The 21,853-nt window shown below is 34.1% G+C and overlaps 1 protein-coding gene across 1 annotated transcript in view; it reads left to right on the forward strand.

Moving 5' to 3' along the window:
* The window catches only part of LOC119829545 (voltage-dependent L-type calcium channel subunit beta-3-like), a 140,984-nt gene that overhangs the window by 111,373 nt on the left and 7,758 nt on the right, over window positions 1-21,853 (forward strand). Inside the window, exons 5-7 of the mRNA XM_038352144.1 lie at window positions 17,364-17,480; window positions 19,125-19,244; window positions 19,773-19,968. Of these exons, the coding sequence (XP_038208072.1) occupies window positions 17,364-17,480; window positions 19,125-19,244; window positions 19,773-19,968 (433 nt within the window). The remainder of the gene's footprint in view (window positions 1-17,363; window positions 17,481-19,124; window positions 19,245-19,772; window positions 19,969-21,853) is intronic.

Raw genomic sequence — 21,853 nt, forward strand, 5'->3', positions numbered from 1 at the left:
CAACATCACAGAAATTCAGCTTGTTGGGACTTTATGTAACTTCACCCTCATTTTTTGGTCTAAATTGACCGGACTACACATAGCTCATAGCTAGAACGTTGAAACTTACAGTTTTACTTTCATCCGCTATCCACTGTAGAAAAGCTTTAATGTAATGCAAACGACAGCAAACCTTAAAATGTCTATGCAAAACGTATTCATACTATTCTATACAAACATCAAAGAAATTCAAAACATGAAGCATAATGTAATTTATCATATTATGTGTTAAGTTATATTAATTATAAAAAATGTCACAAACACCTTCTAGAGAGAGCGTCGTTGCGTCTAAAGGTAATACCTTTAACCAGTCATAAAAAAATGTTTGACTAATAAACAACTATTCCAGAATAAAGAAAATATCGATAAATCGTCGCGCACCCCTACCGCCGTGTCACATTACGGGCACGCGCGGCTCTTATTTTTATTTTGTCAAATTGTAACTGAAATAAAACGGTCGCCCGTAATAAAAATACCATGGTACTGTTATTGCAGCCACGGAAATAGCAGCGTGTTCCCGCCACTTCTTACATGGAGTGACTAAACCATAGATTATAAATTGTGCTACAGATTATGTTATTCGAACGGTGTTCTGATTTTAAACTATATTCAGCGTTGTGAGTTAGTTTAATGTCGTCTTAAATTTTATATGTAGAACGATTTAATACAATATTTAAATTTATTTCGTTATATTAATTGTATTATTATATTAATAATGACCTATACAATAATTATTTTTGTGTTATATATATATTATACGTTTATTTGTTTCAAGAAGAATTTAAAGCTTAACTTTTTATCACGCTTTTATAGTTTCATCACCATGTTTATCTGTTTGTATATTCCCGAATACTTTAGACCTGATTTTCTCTCACTTTAAACGGACAGATTTCATTCAAACTTTGTACTTTTATCAGGATCGGTGTCAATATAATGATATCATTAGTTTATCGTACTATCCTGATTAGGATCGCCAGAATTAAATAATTTCATGACATATTTTCAGGGCAAAGGCAAAAAAAAAAACAAATAGTTCAGTGCTAAATAAATAAATACCTAGTTACCTGTTTTGATTTATTCTTCATTACATATCGCATAAATAATATAAAGGCGAAAAGAGGTTGATGGACAGGGTATCATTTTTTGTACTTAATATAGACATATATTTGCTGTAAATTATGAAATGGACCTTGATGCATGTTAGGATCTTTCATTATCGTCCTTTTCAATTGACAATAGAGTCCAGAACATTAAAATGCTCACTAACCTTCCAATCCTTATCGGGAAAAGCCATTTTCTCATAAATCTGGTATTACTTATAATGGTTGCAACTTTCTAAATTTTACATAAAAGTATGTATGTAAAAAAATAAATATAGAATGACATTACCCAGACGCCACACAGTAAATCCTAGAGATGTTAATAATCTCATTAAAACGGACTTTCTTTTGCGTTTAACGTAATGACACTCCGAAAATATTTATATCCTGCCCGACTCGCCTATTTTCAATCTTATTGAATTGCATTAAAGTCGAAATTGCTTCGACAATTATCTATCAAATCTCGTAATGCACAGTAGGGAGATATCAAATGCAAGTATATAAACATATCGACTCCAAATATAGATAATGTCGCAGGGTGAACGACACAGATCTATTTCAGACGTCATTATATGCAAGTGGGCTTCTAACGTTGTATTTAGACAAGTTATTTTTATTAAGTGTCGAGTTTTCAAACTGTTTTTCAGAGATTCATTTTGGTTTACGGTTTTTGCGCTTTAATGGAGGGGTGGCCAGTTGGTGCTGCAAACGCCTAGCGTAGTAAAGCATGTGGTGGAAATCTTTAAAAAATACTCTAGCTTTTAGGGGGAAAAGAGCACGTGAAATTGAAATTAGCTACTGCACCTATGACAATAATGTTCAAATTCTATTGTGTCGTTCATGAGGAAAATCTGCCTCATATAGGTGCCTAGGCAGAGTTTTGCTTCAGACGTTTCCTCAGTATGACAAACCCGCTTAGTTCCTGTCCTAACCTTTCCTATGTCCTTCCTCCTTCCAGGTCCTTCACTAATAAACTTGTTAATTATATTCAAATCGGTTTAGTTGCTTAGTAGTGAGGAAGAGACAGTCTGACAAACAGATAGAGTTACTTTCGCATTTATAATAGGTGTTAGTAGAGATATCAAACTTACATGGTCAAATTAACTTATTTACTACTGAAGTTCTGGTTTAAGTGTGTTTCAAAGGAGTATTTTATTTATATTTGCCTTATGCTTATCCTAATAACATAGAAAATTAATTATAATAAATCTAGTTACATTGTAGAAGATTTTGCAAGCGAATTAATATCATCAATTATAATCCTAAATCAATAATAATACTAAAGTATGAGAGTATTTGAAAATTATTTTAATCGAATATGAATCTTGACGTTATAAGAATAAGGTTTATTGAGGATTAAAGTTCGCTGTCTTTATAAGATGCGTTTCAATTTACACACCATTTATGATATAACTTACACGTAGAGGAAAGTTTTGTATTTTTGTATGATAATAACGTTTTTACGCAAAAACAGCTGGACCGATATCAAAAATTCTTTCGCCATTGGAAAGCTGAAACTTCAATGAGTGATAAGGCTGTATATGTAGTAAGGGCGAAGCCGGGTCGAAAAGCTAGTAATAAATAAAGTTCTAATAACAAAAAAAAAACATGATTTTCTGATAGAATCAACAAAATTAGCCACAATTGCTCTTATACAGAATATAAGTAAGGCATTTATGTAAACCTGGCGATCCTAATCAGGTTAATACGATATATTCATAAAATTCTTGTATTGTCATCGATCTTTGATAAGTGTACAAAGTTTTCATTATATATGTCCGATTCAAGTGGGTCAAAAACGTCTAAACAAGTGAGTTACATACAAACCCAGGAGAAGCTTAAAAATCGTGTTTAAAACTGAAACATTTTGCATAGTACTTATTATTTATTTAAAAGAAAACAATTTAAACAACGTTTTTCGTCGGTTTCCTGTCCGGTGTTGTTTTTTGACGACATTTATACCAGAACTCGGGTAATGATTATTGAATAGTTTGCTATATATAATGTAGGTACTGTGAAAATTGAATATCCCTGCTAGCTAGATTAGCTTTTGACGCTTTTCTTCAAGTCCTCTCTAGCGAAACAGACCTATTCCTATTGTTTTTAGAACTCTCTTACAAATTTTTCACGGTATATTTTGTATATTATAAGGAAAATTAACGTATATATGTATATAATCAAGAGAAGTAACCCGGCATTCCATTTACACTTCTATAAAATTAGGTAAACGAAATAACAGAGCACATAAATTTGGACAGCGGCCAACGTAAGCCGGCCTCTTGTTATATACGAGTGGTATTTCATTCATAACTGTCGCCAGGATTTGTAATAACGATTATTTTTATACTACAAAATTGTGTTACATTGCGAGATAATAAAAATCGTAAGAGGATTGTTGAACGGTGAAATTATGTCGTTTTATATTTAGCGAATTGTCTATACTATTATTACGAAGAGATTTGAATGTAAGCATGTTTGTAATGTTTTCACGCGAAAGCTAATGGGCTTCGCTGAGAGCTGCAGCTTAGCTGAGTGACATAGGCTATATATGTAGATACCACGTGAAAAGCCGGGACGAATAATACAAAAAGTTAGTAGTTTATAAAATATTAATCCTAAGTAAAGTACCTCATATCTGAATTGGTAGGAATAAAATTTATATATTTTAATTTTACCCCATTATTTATCCAACATATGAAAATTTATCTTATTCCTATAACCATTTTAGGCGTGAAAATGTAATACACGTTGCTTTCGTAAAACATGCATACGCATTAAAAGAATCGAAGGTTTAAATTGCCGTTTGCCAGATTTAAGAAGTACATAAACAAGATAATATATTGTAATGTGACCGTCATTTGAGAATTTAAAAACAAAGTTATTATTTATAATCTCCTACGCAATAACAAAGTGGACAGGTGACTATGTAAGTACACAGTATAAATCATAAAATTACAAACAAATATATCTCCTGACGTAATGTAAGATTTGATAAATTTTCGTGATTAAAAACGTCTTATTGTGTAGATGTGATAATGATCAGTCTCATAAACTTCTTATAAAAATAAACACTACCAAGTTAGAGCTAATGACATCTTTTGAAATAATGGAACTAATCTGTTTATTCCAGCGCCATCTAACGCTATTTTATGTAACCAGAACAGCAACTTCATACTAAAGTTTCATAAGTTACTATGAAATTTGTATAGATGGCGCACAAATACCCCTTTTATACAAAATGATAACCTACTAATATTATAAATGCGAAAGTTTGTAAGGATGTATGTATGTTTGTTACTCTTTCGCGCACAAACTACTGAATCGATAGCAATGATATATGGTACGTATAGATAACTGGACGACTGGAATAACATATAGGCAACTTTTTATCCCAATATCCATACGGGATACGGGCTTACGCGGGTGAAACCGCGGGGCGTAGCTAGTGAGAATATAAAATCGGTAAAACGCGAGGCGTTCTCACGACACTAAGGGTTCCGTGCAAATAAACTAAAGGGCAGCTACAAAAAAATTGGTCACCCTTCCAATATATGACCGTGCCAACCGTTGCTTAACCAAAACTGTGAACATTTAAATTTATATCGGCTACAGAAATACATCATCTTTGAAAATTTCAATTGTCCATTTTTATCACGGTTCATGAGATACAGCCTGGTGGCAGACAAAAATTGGTAATAGAGTCCAAATTTGTCCTTTTGGTATGGAATCTTAAAATATATAATAATCTCTTGTCCGCGGCACAGAATACTAACTAGTAACTAGCGTTACCCGCGGCTTCGCACGTGTTAAGTTAGGAGTAGTTTAATGGATTTTATTATACATATACCTACCTCTTAAATCACTTTCTATCTATTAAAAACAACCATCAAAATCCGTTGTGCAGTTTAATGATTTAAGCATACAGTTACAGGGACAGACAGATAAACCGACTATGTTTTATAGTATGTAGTGTTTATACCACGCGAAGAGCTGTACATATAATATAATGAAATTGCTTGTATACTTAAAAAATTGTGTTCTACAAGTGAATATTACTTCATATCTATATTATTTTTATTGTCATTGTATTTACAACTAGCTGTTCGCCCCGGCTTCGCCCGTGGTACATATATAGTCTATGTTACTCGTGGATAATGTAGCTTTCGAATGGTGAAAGAATTTTTAAAATCGGTCCAGTAGTTTTTGAGCCTATTCATTACAACCAAACAAACAAAGTTTTCCTCTTTATAATATTAGTGTAGATGAATATTTGTATCTTTTAGGACAATTGGGCCTAATTGTTGTGATTTCGTTCAAATTATTTCTACGAGTCTACAATTCGCGTGAACGAGTCTACAGAATTACATTGTGTATTTTTATAAGTAATTTTATTATCATTTAATTAAAAAGAGTAATGGCATATTTGACGCGGACCTTTCAGATCAATGTCAGGTCAGGCGGAAACCATCGATTTGGCAAATGTGAGGTGTTGGTGATAAAATAGAAAATGTACCATCCTGTTAATATATCTAAGAGCGAAAATGCAAAAACAATAACTAAGTCCGGAGGCCGAAGTACTGGCACTGATCTGATACGTGATGTTTTCGAAATGCAAGCAATCCATTGCTGACTTAATTGAGTTTTAATTGAAAAACATCCCGAAAACTGCACCTACCTACTAAAAAAAACTACTTGGACATTCTTTTCCCGGTACATACTTCAGGTTTTATTTACCCTACATAAGGATTATATTACAAAGTAACGAAGAACGAACGGTTCATTTAATTTTTATCTTCACTTTCATCCCAATAAAAAACATTGTGTCCCACGAATAAATACCGCAGAATATTTAATATATTTCAATACTTACTTGGTTACTATCAATAAAATAGATCTCTGTGTAGTTGATATCGCAGGATCCTTGTCTATAGAACATCATTTAAATGCATACCAATAGCAACTGCTATTTAATGACGAGGATGGAGGTAGGTAAGCGTTTACATTTCTGATTTCTGAATATCGCTTCTTCCAGTAAAGAAGTTCTGTTATTTAATATTTAGAGAGGTAATGTAAGGTGTGTACTAAACAATACGTCACACAGATCTAAGGATCTGATATTATAGAAGAAAATATATATGACAGTTATAGTAAAAGGTGTGTTAGTGTGCCCGCACCATCTGAGCAACCACTTCACTATGGTTAGCCTTTTTTAAATATATCTATATTGGTGAAACAATTTACTAATTGTTTAAAACATTAAGCAGTAAATTAAATCAAACCTTGATTGCATTACCAATTAGTTCAACCACCAATGTATTTGTTCACTGATATAATCCCAATACGTCAGATTTAGATACGAGTTGACTATTTCGGGAACGGAGCGAGTGGCCGCGATTCTGCGCGCACGCCGGACGTGTGAAATGTTGTGGCAGTAGTGTGTAATATGTGGACATTATGACGAAGGCTTTAAGGATGGACCACTTTAGGCGGCAGCGGTACGGCCTCCGTCGACGAAGGGTAGGTGCAAGTTAGGCCGTTTGTAACAAATAAAATGGAAATATACGAAGTTTTTCAAAGGTTCTGTATACGCTATAATGTGTAACGTTAAGTCACTGCATTTGCTTGTTTTAAAAGTGAGTAGGTAGGAATTGACAGTCCGTCTTTCAGTTAATCATGCATTTTAAAGCAGGTATGTGTGGTTTCAGGGTTATTATGATGGCAGTTTTGGGTTGTTGAGAGTTTGTTTATTTAATCGAAGCATAATTGTTAATACTTCCGTCTCGAACAGGTGTGTTCTCGATTATCTAATAGGTGTCTGCGTTACGTTTGATATCTGTCTAGAGTTAGCTGGATCATTCGTCTGTCTGAAACATTATTGACCACTAAAAGCAATGCTTTCTTATTTAACTTTACTCCAAATTTATGACCAGCAAGCGAACTGGGCACTGCGAAAGAAATGTATGTGTCTTGAATGAAAATTTTTTCTAAGTCTTCGAATATAGCGTCGGTACCATCTTGGGTAATGGCCTGATGGATAACCTTTCATTTTAATATAATTTTTTTTATGCTAAAGGGATTGGTAATGCCATCGTACTCTGCTACTGAAAGTACCTAAGACGGCTGTTTTAACGACAGAAACTCTTCCTTACCTTAGTTCTACAGAATATGAAACTATAAAGAGACAATAAGCTCCTTTTAAGTTGGTACTACCTATTTTTTATCCATAATTTCAAAGTAGCTTCCCAAAAAGTAATGTTTTGTTAGCAGATTGATTTTGTATACCTTATAAAGCAAATATTTTAAAAGAGCAACTACAGAGTTTCTTCCCGGCTTTTCTCTGTAGAAACTGCCTTCCGAACTGGTGCTAAATGTTATAACTGTGTAATATTATGACGATTCAAAATTGCTTCTAGTCTAGTTGAATGAATGAATCTTTGGATTTGAGTTTGAAAATTAAAATCGGTATTCTTTTAAGAGCTGGAATTTGATTTACCACCAAATATTTTAATGCTTGTATTTTATTGGGATGAATCACGCGCCATTGATGCGAATTTGTGAATACGTTAGTTATAGCAGAAACACATTCTTACAAGATCAATTTTAAAAGTTCCATGTTTTAGTATGAACTTCATAAAATTGTTTTTAATATGACTTGACTTGACTATGATTCTAACCCAATAGGTACATATTTGGAGCGTTTTCATGCCCATGGGTTATTTGGAAGACGTAAAGTTTGACCACTTTAAATGGGATTTTATGAGTATCACGATCAACCATATAGTTACAAAATTGTGATAATCTCCGAAACCTTTTAAAAATAATATGCACTCCTTCTGTCATGGTTGGTATTGTTAAAAATTTTATTTTCAATTTAAGGCAAATATATAAAGGAAAATTTTCATTAATATAACATTTCCAGTCTACTTAACTTAAGCCGAAGTGTTTGTTTGAACGCACAAATCACAGTGCTTGTCCAAACTTTTTTTTTTTTTTTGTAAATAGTCTATTCATTGAAGAAAGAAATAGGCTAAATATTGTCTTGTACCTAGGATGCGCGTGAAACTGCGGGTCATAGCTAATCAAATATATATGTTTTTTGCTTTATATCTAGATTCTTATACATATATTAACTTTTAGTATATGTAATATCTGTCTTTCCCAAAAAACAGACAAATTCGGAGATTTGATCTAAAATACCTACTACACTTTTCTAATAACGTTTATTGATGTCTAGCCAATGTTTTATTTAAAAATATGCAGACTGGATGGCAAGATGGCGAAATTTCGCGAGTTTTCTCACATTTTCGAAGTTTTTCATCCACCGAATGACGTTGGATGGACGCCAGGAGTAATGCAACATTACAATATCAATATCAAGGTTTATTTTACACATGGCGGGCGATATTGCGCGTATTTCTGGTAATTCGTAATGAATGAAAATGATTCAATCAAAATTTGCAACCACAACACACACACACACACACAACCAAAGAGGTATTTATAGTGACCGCACACTAACCCACTTATGATTCATCATCATCATCAGCCCAGGTATGTTCCAATGCTGGGAGACAGGCCTCCTAATAATACACCGTGTGTGACCAAGTGTGGGTTGGGAGATGACACATGTCTTCGAACGATTGATTCTTGGACATGGTGGTTTTTTCACGAGGTTTTCCTTCATCGTTTTGAGCAGTGGTGATGTTACACACATGCGCAAATAAAATGAAAAATCTATTAATTTCCTACACGCTCGCCTGGTCTCGAATCCCGACTTATTGATTTTGAGTCTAAAGCCCTCACCCTGAGGCACCACTGCATTTATGTAATGATTAGATTTGAATAGATATCTGAGTATTCTTCTAAAGACAATTTTTTCTTAGGATTCAGTATCCAAAGGCTTAAAACCGGTTACTAAAACTTCTCTGACTGTCCGTCCATCATCAGTTGCATGTGTATGGCTATATCTCAGGATAAGTGATAGTTAGACAATTGAGATTTTCAAAAATGATGTATTTCTATTGCTATGAAAGAGGTATAGAGAGAGGAGATGAGAAAGACCCCACGATCTTTTATTGTTCATAAAAGATCGTGGGATCATAAATTAGATGGGTGACCAATATATTTGCGTTTGTTAGCTTAAATTAAGTTTCTTAATTTTTTACGAATGTTCGAACGATTGAATTTCAAGAAATATGGAGTATTTTGATAAAAGCAAGGTAATTAAACCTTTTGTTTCTATCAGCTGCTTGTTTTTTTGTGGGTTGTGCTGGAATAATAGCAGACATCTTATTTTAGTATTTATAAGCCGTGTTTCAAAAGGGAATATTTTGAAATTGACATCCTACATCCTTTCACCCGTTTTAGTAGACCTAACAACGAATCTAATGAAGCTTGTATTTCAATGCATAATGAGACCGTTTTTAATTTCTCAGGAATTTCCGTATGAAGACATTAAATTAATCCTCCGTTTGTATGCATGTCTGTCTTCAGTGACCACTACGCTTCCTTCAGCCTTGTCTAGACGGAGCGCACACGTGACGGCAAGTGTGTAGTCACAATTAGGTCAACGTTCCATCGATCCGCGAGCTGCGCATGCGTCACTAGCGCAAACAATTTTTCACCTTATTCTTTTAGCGATAACATTTAAAATGTGTTGTCGTAACCCATTGCACTTCATGCGGCTGTTAAATGATTTTCGACTTTATTAGTTTGGGAAGTTCGGTTGTTTTGGTCGTTATGCGATTCTAGACTTTAATCAGATTGGCATATTGTGTGTTGTTGTTTGTATTTATCGTTGAATCAAATTATAACTTTAATACTATCGACCCAATATTTTCTTTCATCACTTTAGGTATTGTTGCATTCAAAAAAATGATAACAATTTAATTGTGAGACATTTAATTCAGTTATTAATATAATTATGTTTATATGTATTTAAATAATAATGATATAAATGTTTTTATAATCCAATCTGAATTCTTCCACGTTTTTCTGAAGTTGATATGTGAAAAAATTGGTATTTAATTTTAGACTTTATTCCGAAATAGTTAAGGTTGTATTTAGCTTGCATTTCCACATTATTGGATTTATGATCAACACCAGTATGTAAACGATTTTAATTGCTGTACGCAAGCGATATAAATCTCATTATTGTGAAGCGGTTCATTGTAATATTATTTTCTGGTATATCGCTGAACATTCAAGAGTTCATAATATTTACTTATGGCGCTAGAAATACATTCTCTTTACTAATAGCACACATAACATAATTCTATTTTTTTTTTATTATACTTTATATTGCCAGTAAACATGATTATACATAATTATTTACTGACCCGGCAGACGCTGTACTGCCTTACTCTTATCATTTAGGAGTATGAAAAATAGATGTTGGCCGATTCTCAGACATACCCAATATGTACACAAAATTTCATAAGAATCAGTTGAGTCGTTTCGGAGGAGTAACTAAAATTGTGACACGGGAATTTTATATATAAGATTACCTTAATATAGAACACTATACTAGCGAACAGCGTCTAGCAGCTTATTTCGTGGTTAAACATGCTCAAGCTTAGATCAAAAATTTATAGACTATTAGCTTTTGCCCGCGGCTTTTCACGCGTTAATGCGGGGCAGTTTAATTAATAGATATAATTATACATATAAACCTTCCTCTCGAATCACTCTATCTATTAAAAGAAACCCCATAAAAATTAGTTGCATAGTTTTAAAGATTTAAGCATACATAGGGACACAGGGACAGAGAAAGGGACTTTATTTTAAACTTTTTTTATGTCACAGTCGGCAATGGAGCTGGTGGGACGCCTGATGGTAAGCGCTTACCACCGCCCATGAACGTTTAGAGATGCATAAGGTATTTAATTGCAGACCTTACGCCTCTAGAAATGGATGCATACAAAAACACAATTATTTTTAGTATTTTATATTATATTATTAGTTTATGTTATTAAATTTATATATTCTTCTTCTAAAATCGTCATTGTCAAAAATAGTTATTATTTTGAAAGGTCTTGTTTCCTGTTATAATAGATTTCTTTCTTCTCTCTTCTTTTTTCTTTCTTTCTTTTAATACACTCGCACAAATTTCACATTAACATCTGTATCTAGTGTCATTTTAAATTAGAAAATAAACAACCTCAACTTTTTAGGTTTCCAATTCCTATCAGAAATCATGAAACGAACAACGCCTATGGAGAACCACCTCTGTTCATGGGTAGTGATGATTGCTTACCATCAGGCGAATGACCGGTTCAGTTGCCCGCTCCTATACAAAAATTTGATTTGATAATTTTCTTATTTCTTACAGTGAACATAAAATGTTGAAAATAATGAATTCGAGCGAAATTTTTCGATGATGGCTTTACTGATGTGGTTCTTTATTTTTCTCTCGTCAATGCGAAGCAGGAGTACCTAACAGAGAGGAAAAATGCTACCTTTCAAATATAAGGTCGTTTGGCTAATATTAAGAAGCTGTGGAACATGATCCATACAAACAAAAAGGCGTCACCAAATGTGTTGTTAAGCCTATATTTCAAGAATGGCTCGACAAATTCGGCTAAATTTTTTTTTAGCCTTTTCATTAAGACACAAGGCAAATTCTTTTGAACAGAATAAATGTACCAGAGTTGAAGCCGAGGCAGAAAGCAAGTTTATTATAATATCCTTTGATATAATAAGTAGTTGCGGATCCCAAAATATAGTTTCGCTTATAGCAATTTGACAGCACTGGTAAAAAAATGGCAAAGGTAAAACTATGCAAAGTTTATCCATGTGAAAACTTATAAAACTTGGCTGTGTCAATGTATCCTATAGGTAAATGTAAAGTAAACATAATTAAAGAATTATTATAAGAGCGATTTTGCAAAATGAAACTCGCAAGTTCACAATTATGTGCATTTCTATTTAACTATTAACTCCTGCGCAGTTGCCCACAAAGGTAAGCAGCCATGGTACAATTTGCTATATCATTTCCTAAAGTTACAAAATGCAGGACGAAGAAAGGCTCATATTCGAAATTAGGTGAAGATCAGAAAATATACAGCGTTATCTAGACTTTCTGAGATTGACTTGAGATCAAGTGAGTCTCGGGTCTAGCTTCTAGGTAGCCACTTACCACGCTATATGAATGGCCCGGGAGATGCCGTGAAGTGCTCCTTTCATAGAATATTGGCACTTTATAATGGCTTTTAAAACTATCTACCTTGCTGGTCGTGTACTTTACTTATCCCCTGTGTACAAATTAATGTTTGGGAAATGATTTATTTTTAAGTTTAGTCGATCGTGTTGGCGTTAGGCCCTAAAGAATTTGCTATCAATTTTATTACTGGTAGTAATTTTCAGTTATTTATATAGATTTAGCTCCAATATATTATAAGGTTAACATTTTGGATATCAATTGGAAAATGTATGTTTTCTGATCGTAATTACAATTTCGTAAACGTTGAGTTGCAAATATCATGGGCCTAAAAGAAAAAGAAGTGAGACTTCTATACTCAGTCATATTTTTAAACATCTATAAAGGAGAAAATGCAAACGAAACACTCCACTATTTGTATTAGAAAACAACACTCGAAACCCTGGAATATGCTCGCGAAACCGCGCGCAAGAAGTATTTCCCATTAACTATTTACATAAGTACTTAAAAACACATGTTTATTGAACTCTCGGTAATATTTACCCTGTTGCGAAAGCAACATTGCGCGCGCACCCCATTCACCCGTACGGGGTGCGGGCGCGGGGGTGCGGGGGTGAGGGAACGAGAGGGCGCGCTAGTTCGTGACACGTTCCTATTGAGTTCAGTATTCGCGCGGCCGTCGCGTCGGGTAGACCGCGCGGCCGATGCGTGGCCACAACGGCCGACCACGACGGAATCCCGCTGGTGGTCCAAAGCGGCCACCATCTCCAACCACCATGCCGTAATATGATGGGGTACAACAGTCAAGGGCACGGTTACAACAAATTGTTCGCTCAGGTGCGTGCGCAGTGGGCGTCCTTTTTATTCAATAGTGACGCGATAGTGATGTGATTGAAGATGGGCTTCAGTCGTGTTTGGAGGTTTTTGATGGATCTTGGTAATGTCGGTTTGGTGACTAGCTCGGGATGTAGACAGCGCTAGACGACTAAGTCTCTGGGCATCGCAAGTGTAGGCGGTGGTTGAATGATTAATAGGACTGGTAAATTCACCCCTTTGTGTCCAAGCTCAATCATTTAGATACATAGCATAATACAGTTGATAAGATCAGACTTAGATTTATATACAAACTATTTAGACACAATTCATAAAACTTATACTTACTACAATAGTAAGTTCATAACAAACGTCGTGTAGTTAATCTACGAGTAGATAGTATCAGTTATTATATTCTTAGGATTGTTCTGGATCTGTATGATTTACAGACCCTAGACACATAAATTGAAAGGCAAAATTCTTTTAACGATGATGCAGTAAAAGTACGGAAATGGGATACCCGTGTAATTGCGCCGATTCTTGTTCACTCTGAAACAGTCTGGTTTTTATCAATTCATCAGCATGTTTGTAATCAGGACGCGTTAATATCCAAGCCGATAGACGTTTATGACTGCTGCTGGTAACCGATGAATAATAGCGTCGGAGTATCGGTAGTAAACAGCAGTCACGTTCCTGATTATTTTGGTCCCAATGAAGCGGAGGGGAAGGAACTGGGTCATAAGGAGACTTGCTCGGATATTGTTAAGGACTCAATAGGTGATGATGAAAACAGACGAGACGTTCGAGAAACGAGTCGCATTGCACGAGTAATTACGAATTGTGTGTTCTTGGCTAACATACAGATGATATCACTGCAGCAGGATTATTAATCAAAAGTTTAAAGGCTTCTTCTTTGTCCAGAAGCCTCTGCCGCCGAATACAATATCGAAATATATTATATATCTTCTTATATACCCTGGTATCGTAGTTTTCAAAGGTTAGGTCCATTTTAACCAAAGAATGTCACGCAGAAGCAGCTCTCCTGAGGATACTTGATTTTTCACTAGAGATCGTAGAAAATATACAATCCCAAAATTTGAAATTTTGGATAGATTTCGTTGGATAGCCTGTCTTATTTGTTAATTTAATCCTGACCACTTGTCGAAATGTATTTTTTGTTTAATTAATTTATAGCTACTGGTGTGCATTTGACGAACCAACTTATATTTTTCACACAATAAGAAACCTTGTTATCCAAAGTTCAGAACGTCATTTTGTATTTCAACTCCGATACTGCGTACTTAAAATTGGTAAATTTCAACTATGTTGAGGTTGTTATGAATTCATTTCAGTTTTGAGCTAAATTTAGGCAAGCTGCATAATTTGACAATGTAGGTAAGTAATAGACTTTGTTGCTTGAAAATGAATATTTTAAACTTAGCTGTACATTTAAATGTACCTAACAAATTCATGTTAATTTAGTTTCTAGTCTGAAGTCTGACATACATATATCGTGGAGGATGTGTTTTTACTTATGGTGTTTTGTAACGGGACAAAGTTATATTCATTCTGAATCATTTGAATATATGCATGTAACTACTTCTTTGAAATGTCTTCAAATCTTGAGATCTAAGATCCCAAAGTTCGCCCATATGCTTACTGGATGAAACGTATTTGACCTGAAATGTGACCAAGGCGTATAGCCTTATGCCTATGATAAAAAAGTTATAACAATGTTATAACCCTTGCCATATGAAAAAAACTTCCCAAACAGAATACGTTATTTTGCCTATCTTTTTTGATCACCATTACTTGGTTCGAGTGTATAAGTAGATGAGTTGAAAATTGTGTTATTTGCTTTATAAGTCGTCAAAAAACAATTAAAAAAAATTACACACCTATAATTTTCCACTTTTTCATAAAATAAACACCTACATTACAATTCTAACCTACAAATTTAAGTTCTGAAAATTAAAAATAATTATTTTTAATTTTCAATCCCTAAGCAGATATTTTTTCTAAGAATTGAATGCGTCATTGCTAAATTCACTGGCACTGGCTGATGAAATAACAATGCGATGTGTTATTATAAATATTTACTTCCATGGACCACAATGAAATATCAACTAAGACGAAATCTTCTAAGATACATTGCGAAATGGTGCGCAATTTCTTTATTTAGATTCAAGGGTTTGATCGGTCGCGGTTCCTATGAAATTAAACCCACAGACAAGAAAATGTGAGATCAGAGATGACAGAGGGAGTTATTATATTTCATGTGATTACTGAAGTTAAACTCCTCTTTGTAGTGACAATTACAATACCTATAGCTGATCACCCCATTATAAGCACTAACGTAACTCAAATTTAACGAAACAGCCATAAAGCCCAATATTACTATACCTACTTAAGTAGGTATACATATATATTTTCATCACATTCCTTTCTACTAATAAATGGAGTAATAATGAACATTTTACCAATAATACAATACGCAAAGTCGTCGTTGCCTTCGCTGAATAATATCCAAAATACCATGTAAGTATGTATGCATAGGGGTTGAGCATATAAAATGACGTCATCGCTTCGATCGCCGCCCGTCTGCCGCCAACCAAACCCTGACCAACAAACCTCTTAATATGTAATCGATTCACGCTGGTATAGATGATAAAACTTTCGACGGATAAAAACAAAAGCATGACGTTTATTTTGGCGGGAATTTCGAATTATTCGAATGATTTTAAATGTCAACTAATACAACTTGAAGTTTTGCTGATTTATCATAAAAAATGTGTTATGAAAGGAGATTATACAATTATTTTTTTTATTTATTCAATACAACCATTTCGCATAGAGAATTAATCAATGGTTTTTAATCATTTTCTATAAACATCTAAAACATTTTAGGTATGTACAGTACATATAATAAAAATGGTGTAATTTATTCATTATAAACATACATTTACTTTAGAAAATAATATTAGACATAAATAAGCTCAGTAGGTATATAGTATTATCCATATATTTATTAGCATGTGATAGTAGTTGCTTTATTATATTATGCCTTATCTTTATCATGTGTAGAGCTAATCAGTAGATAAATGTAAATAAAGCATTAGAAGTTGGATCATCTCATTGTCATTCTATTTAAAAGGTTATAATATGCTTAACTGCCCATCGCTTACACTTTTTGTCAAAAAAAAAATTAAAAAATTCAACATTCCAATCAGATCCTTATATTGCATGGCGTACTATAATGACGTAAATATATCAGAAGTTTTCCAAGTTCTATTTTTAAATTTTTGAATTCGATCGAAAAAAGAAAAACAAACAAATGGCTCCTCAAATGCATGTGGACCAATGTTTTTTATATTTATTATTTAATGCTATTATTTACAGATATTTATTTGTGCATTATTACAATGGGCATGTGTGTCTGATTTGTTTTGTCTTGTGCGTTGCATGCAGTGGGCACGGCTCGCGCATCTCAAATGAAAAAATATAAACCGCTGGTAAGAACTTAATTTTCTTTGCTTTATCTGTTTATTGATGGCATGATGTTTGTTATTTATACCTAATGTGCTATTTTATGTACGAAAATAAGGTTTTCAGGAAACTTGTGATGTAGGTACTAAAATTGTGTATATTGTAAAGTATTTAATCCATAAATTTTTATTTTTAGTAGAGTTACGTTAAAAATTAAAATGATTTATAGTTGCTATTTGCGTAACTACCGAATAAAATAAATAAAAAATGAAGTCTTATTATTTCACTTTAAATTTGTTATGTCAAAGTTTTATTTCTAGAAACGCATATTTCTTCGCAGATAAATCGTTGGGAATATAAAATTTACTTTTAAATATTTAGATATACCTACAGATACCATTTTACGTGTATAATATGTATTTTTTTAATGGTGTACCATAACTGTGCAACCTATGTTCAAATATTGGGGCTTCTCGCTTCTAAGCGTTTTTTTATCTGTAGAAGATTTACATCCCTACTAATGCATCTTTTACCTAAGATTAGCAGCAATCTATTACGAAGTTCGAGTTAACATTGATTATTATATTATATCATAAGAGGCCTGCGTCCCAGCAGTGAGAACATGTATGGGCAGATGATGAAAATTATATTAGTGTTAAATAACAGAGATTGTTTTATTTCAGTTCTTTTGTGGATGGATATGATATGGATTTGTGCTGGTGATTTTCTGTGTCTCAGTGTTAATGTTAGTAACATTATGATTCCAGGGCTCGGCGGATTCAAACTACTCGCAACCGTCCTCGGAGCTGTCGTTGGACGAAGACAAGGAAAGTCAGAGACGGGAGAAGGAGGCGCAAGCCCTGCTACAGTTGGATAAAGCGAGGGTACGTACATTGTTATAGTTGTCGAGGGTATTTTTGAAGACTCGGTTGTGCGGTGAACTACTGATGTATTAACACACAATATAACTGTTATTTTATTGGAAATTAGTAAACATATGTGGAATTATTTAGTTTTGAGTTTATTCGTTCTAAATTGAGTGTTACATTTTGCGTAATATTTAAATGCGCCTACATGGAGGTGTCTCAGAGAATTTATTTAAAAAGCTGCATACAAATTTCGTGTTTAAGTGGAATAGATTTTTTATGCTTTTATTGCGGCGAAACACTCTTCACTTCTTTCTTTCACTTCTTCAGGTGTGCAAAGACGATTATTTACTTACTATTAGAGATATTAAAAAACTTTGAACTGATATCGAAGGAACTTTAACATATAACAGTAAAATGACATTAATAATGTTTTAACAATAAAACGAGAAATGTTCAAAAATGTTACATTAAACAATGGCGGGCTACTCGTAGCAAATCCTGTTTTCAGTTCTCATGCCAAACATACTGAATATAACTAATTTGAAGACATTTTTTGGTACACGTATTATATTGGTAGCGGTAGCCGGACTACTGATACCTTCTGAAGCATGCTTAATTTTGCACACACATACAAAATTATAAGCAATCTTGTTTAGTCCATAGAATTCTAGAAGCTTCGCATCAGGCATCAGACCCTAAGATGCATTCAATAATATCTCCTGCCTTTATTGATTTTCAGTGTGCGTTTAAAATAGAATACCTCTAGATAACGTAGGTACCCACATAAAGAGCAAAGAGTTTAGTTGACCTTTACAAAATTGTCCGTTATTTTTAAGGCTTCGTGGTACTACGGCTTCGAAACCTTCGAATACATAAAATAAATGTCAAGTTCGGATTATGGTTTCTTAGTTTTTTTAAACTTTATTATTTTTTTTTGTTGTGATTTCATTTTTAATTAAAAATCATCGTGATTTGCCTTTCAACTTTTCACGATTAATTTAACGTTTTTATCAAATCGAGACTTGTAAAATTTTCATTCGATGTTTCAACAACAAACAATCCATGTTTACGACATCCCAAATAATACGACAAATATGCATAACCTAGGATTTATAGTATTGTAGTATAGTAATTATTATTTGTACCGTAATAGGTTAAGAGTCTAGCATCAGATGAATAGTTTAGATGCAGAACAGTTGGTTAATGTTTGAAAAGAAATATGCCTAAAAATATTTCATGCGATGTCTATGTCTATGTCTGGAGTAGGAACATGGGTATATATCATCTTTTTTATATCCTGAAATTCATAAAAAGCACACACGTGTTTTGTTCTTTTAATTTGAAATGTTATAAATTCTTCAGGAATCTCGTATGGCAAAACACAACACAATCCTCAGTGTAAATATTTATAATTACTTTACATTTTACGCTTATTCTTCTATTACTGCTGGTAAATGGTAGAACTATTTTATTTATTTATTATTTATTTATTTATTCTTTATTGCACACACTTACAAAATATAAAAAAAAAAAGAAATAAAATGTAACAAAAACTGGTATGCAAAGGGTTTATATACTGAAAATAATCAAGTTCTAGTCGAAGTCTAATTGAATAAATAGATGTGTGAGTTATTATAACACAATTATAAACATTTCCAGTCGAAACCGGTGGCGTTCGCCGTGCGGACGAACGTGGCCTACGATGGCAAGCTGGACGATGACTCGCCGGTGCACGGCAGCGCCATTTCCTTCGAAGTGCGGGACTTTCTACACATCAAGGTACACACACATATGTGCACACTTGAATATGTTTGTACATTTCTCAGTAAAATACTGCACCTTTTTTATATCTTAAGCTGGTGGTTCCAGCTACCAGAGTAGGCCATTATGGCTCATGAACATTCGCATAGGTAGGGCAGAAATGCGATTGCGCAGCGAATTGTGAATTTGCGAATGCGCTGCCTGCTTTAAAAGGGGAAAAAATTAAGGAAAGGATTGACGAATGGAAAGAAGGAGTGAGGAAAAGGAAACGGGCCTTCGGCATGCTTTTATTACAACTCGTTTTTCTGTGTATCTGTCTGTTTTATGCAATTAATAAAAAAATAATTTTGAGGGAGTATGGATAAGAGATGAGTTTTTTAGTTAGACTATTCCTTATCCTCACCTTACTTTATCACTATACCTCTATACCACTATATCAGGCGAACCACCAGCTCAGTTGCCAGCTATGACATAAAAAGACATGGTAACGGGTGTCACGTAAACCGTTCTGCCCGTCACCATGGTAACGGGGGCGTCACGTTCCAGGAGAAGTACGACAACAACTGGTGGATCGGGCGGCTCGTGAGGGAGGACGCGGACGTCGGGTTCATCCCGTCGCCCGTGAAGCTGGAGGCGGTGCGCGCGGGGCTGGCGGCGCGCGGGGCGGGCGGGCGCTACCCGCGGCCCCCCTCGGGGCTGCAGCACCCGCTCCCCAGCCGAGGTAGCACCCCCCCCACGCCCGGTACGTCACGCGCCGCCAAGGGTCTTCGCTTGTATGTCGTCCCCCCACAATGTTGCAACTTTAACGTTGTTCGATTACGTCATTACATTGCGTCATTCGTTGTTTCGCTTCCACCCTAATGAAACAGCAAAAAGTGCTCCTATCTTGCAAATGTCCCCCTTTGTAAACACCGTTACATGGCAATCTTGCTGGAATCTATACATTGTAATTTGTTGATATATTTTTATCCATAACATCCCCTTATAATTCGTCGCATTATTTTTTGTTAGTCTATTAGAGCACAATTCAGTTATGAACTATACCCAAATAAACCTTTCCCAAACGTCCTTCAGGTGTTGCCTACAAATCGACGGACTCCTTAGTGTGTCTCGTATTAAATAAACCGAACCTAACCCAATCACATCCAATGGACATTTCACGATTTAACTGTTTCAAGTATAAACTATAATTTACCGAAAAATAAAATTGAATTTAAAAAGAATGTTTCGGATCTCAATTATTCAACAAAATACTTTTCCGGTGACATATATAAGATAGAGGCACTGCTTATTGATCTACAGGGTATTAAGCTACAACGAATGAACACAAAATTTAATGACTTAATTAAACAATACGTTTCTGATTCTCTAGTAAAGTAAAAAATTCTCAAATCCACAACAAATGTACAATCGAAAAACCCGTGTCTTCATATTTTAGAGTTTGTTTACTTCAGGGCACAATTTTTGGATGAAACCTAAATGGTGTCTTAAAGTAAAATTTAAAACTTTCACGCATCAGATGAAACCGCATCTCGTTGACAATATAATTACATATATATAAACGACTTTTGTGTGGAATAAAATATTACGAAATTGAGAGAAATACAAGTAAATTAAAGCTAGATACCAACTACCTACGTATAAGGTAATTATTTATATTTTCCGTAACTAAGACAATAAATGAGCGTTTCATCTTATGTCAAACTTGTACAACGCAGTTGATTTGTTTTTGATCGTTTTGATGTTTTCGCAATAAAATTCTATAATTTTGAATATTTGTTATTCATTTTATTAAGAAAAACAACGAGGAACTAATAATCAAAACAATCAAAAACTAGAATAACTATGTTTTATAATTTAAATGTGTCGATGTTGTGGTTGATGTTTTTTGCAATTTTTATGTATAATTTTATCACAAGTGGCGTCTGTTTACTGTCTCACATTTTCAATTTCAAAATGATATGATAACTATGTCTGTTTTACACTGCCTGATTTCATTTTAAAACAATTAATATACTCTTTCGTGAGAGACGATGGAAAACAATCTGGCGAGTTTGACACTTGACTGACTAGCTTTAAGAACCCATTTATAAAGCTTATTTTTAACCGATTTCAAATAGTAGGAGGTTTTAAATTAGACCGTATCTATACCGCGTTTTGTTATGACATTAATTAATTCAATCTTCAAAGCAGATATAATTAGTAAGAAATACAGTACCTACTATATTCTGAATATGAATGTATGATGAATTACTAGCTGCGCCCCGCGGTTTCACCCGCGTAAGTCCGTATCCCGTAGGAATATCGGTATAAAACGTTCCCTATATGTTATTCCAGTTGTCCAGCTGTCTTCGTCAGCTGTCAGAATTTTATTGCAATCGGTTCAGTAGTTTTTGCGTGAAATAGTAACAAACACACACATCCTTACAATTTTTCGCATTTATAATATTAGTAGGAAGTAGAATAGGATAGTGTTGATGGGATTGATATAAAAACATAATAAGCAATGATACATAAAGTAATGTTCTTCTATAGTGACTGCAATTCAACAAACAATTGGCATGCAATTTGCAATTGCGACCCCTCGCTCCACACTGACACGTGTGACGTCACTTGTGGCCGCTTCA

The sequence above is a fragment of the Zerene cesonia genome, chromosome 1 (assembly GCF_012273895.1).
Source record: "Zerene cesonia ecotype Mississippi chromosome 1, Zerene_cesonia_1.1, whole genome shotgun sequence".
NCBI classification, from domain to species: Eukaryota; Metazoa; Arthropoda; class Insecta; order Lepidoptera; family Pieridae; genus Zerene; species Zerene cesonia.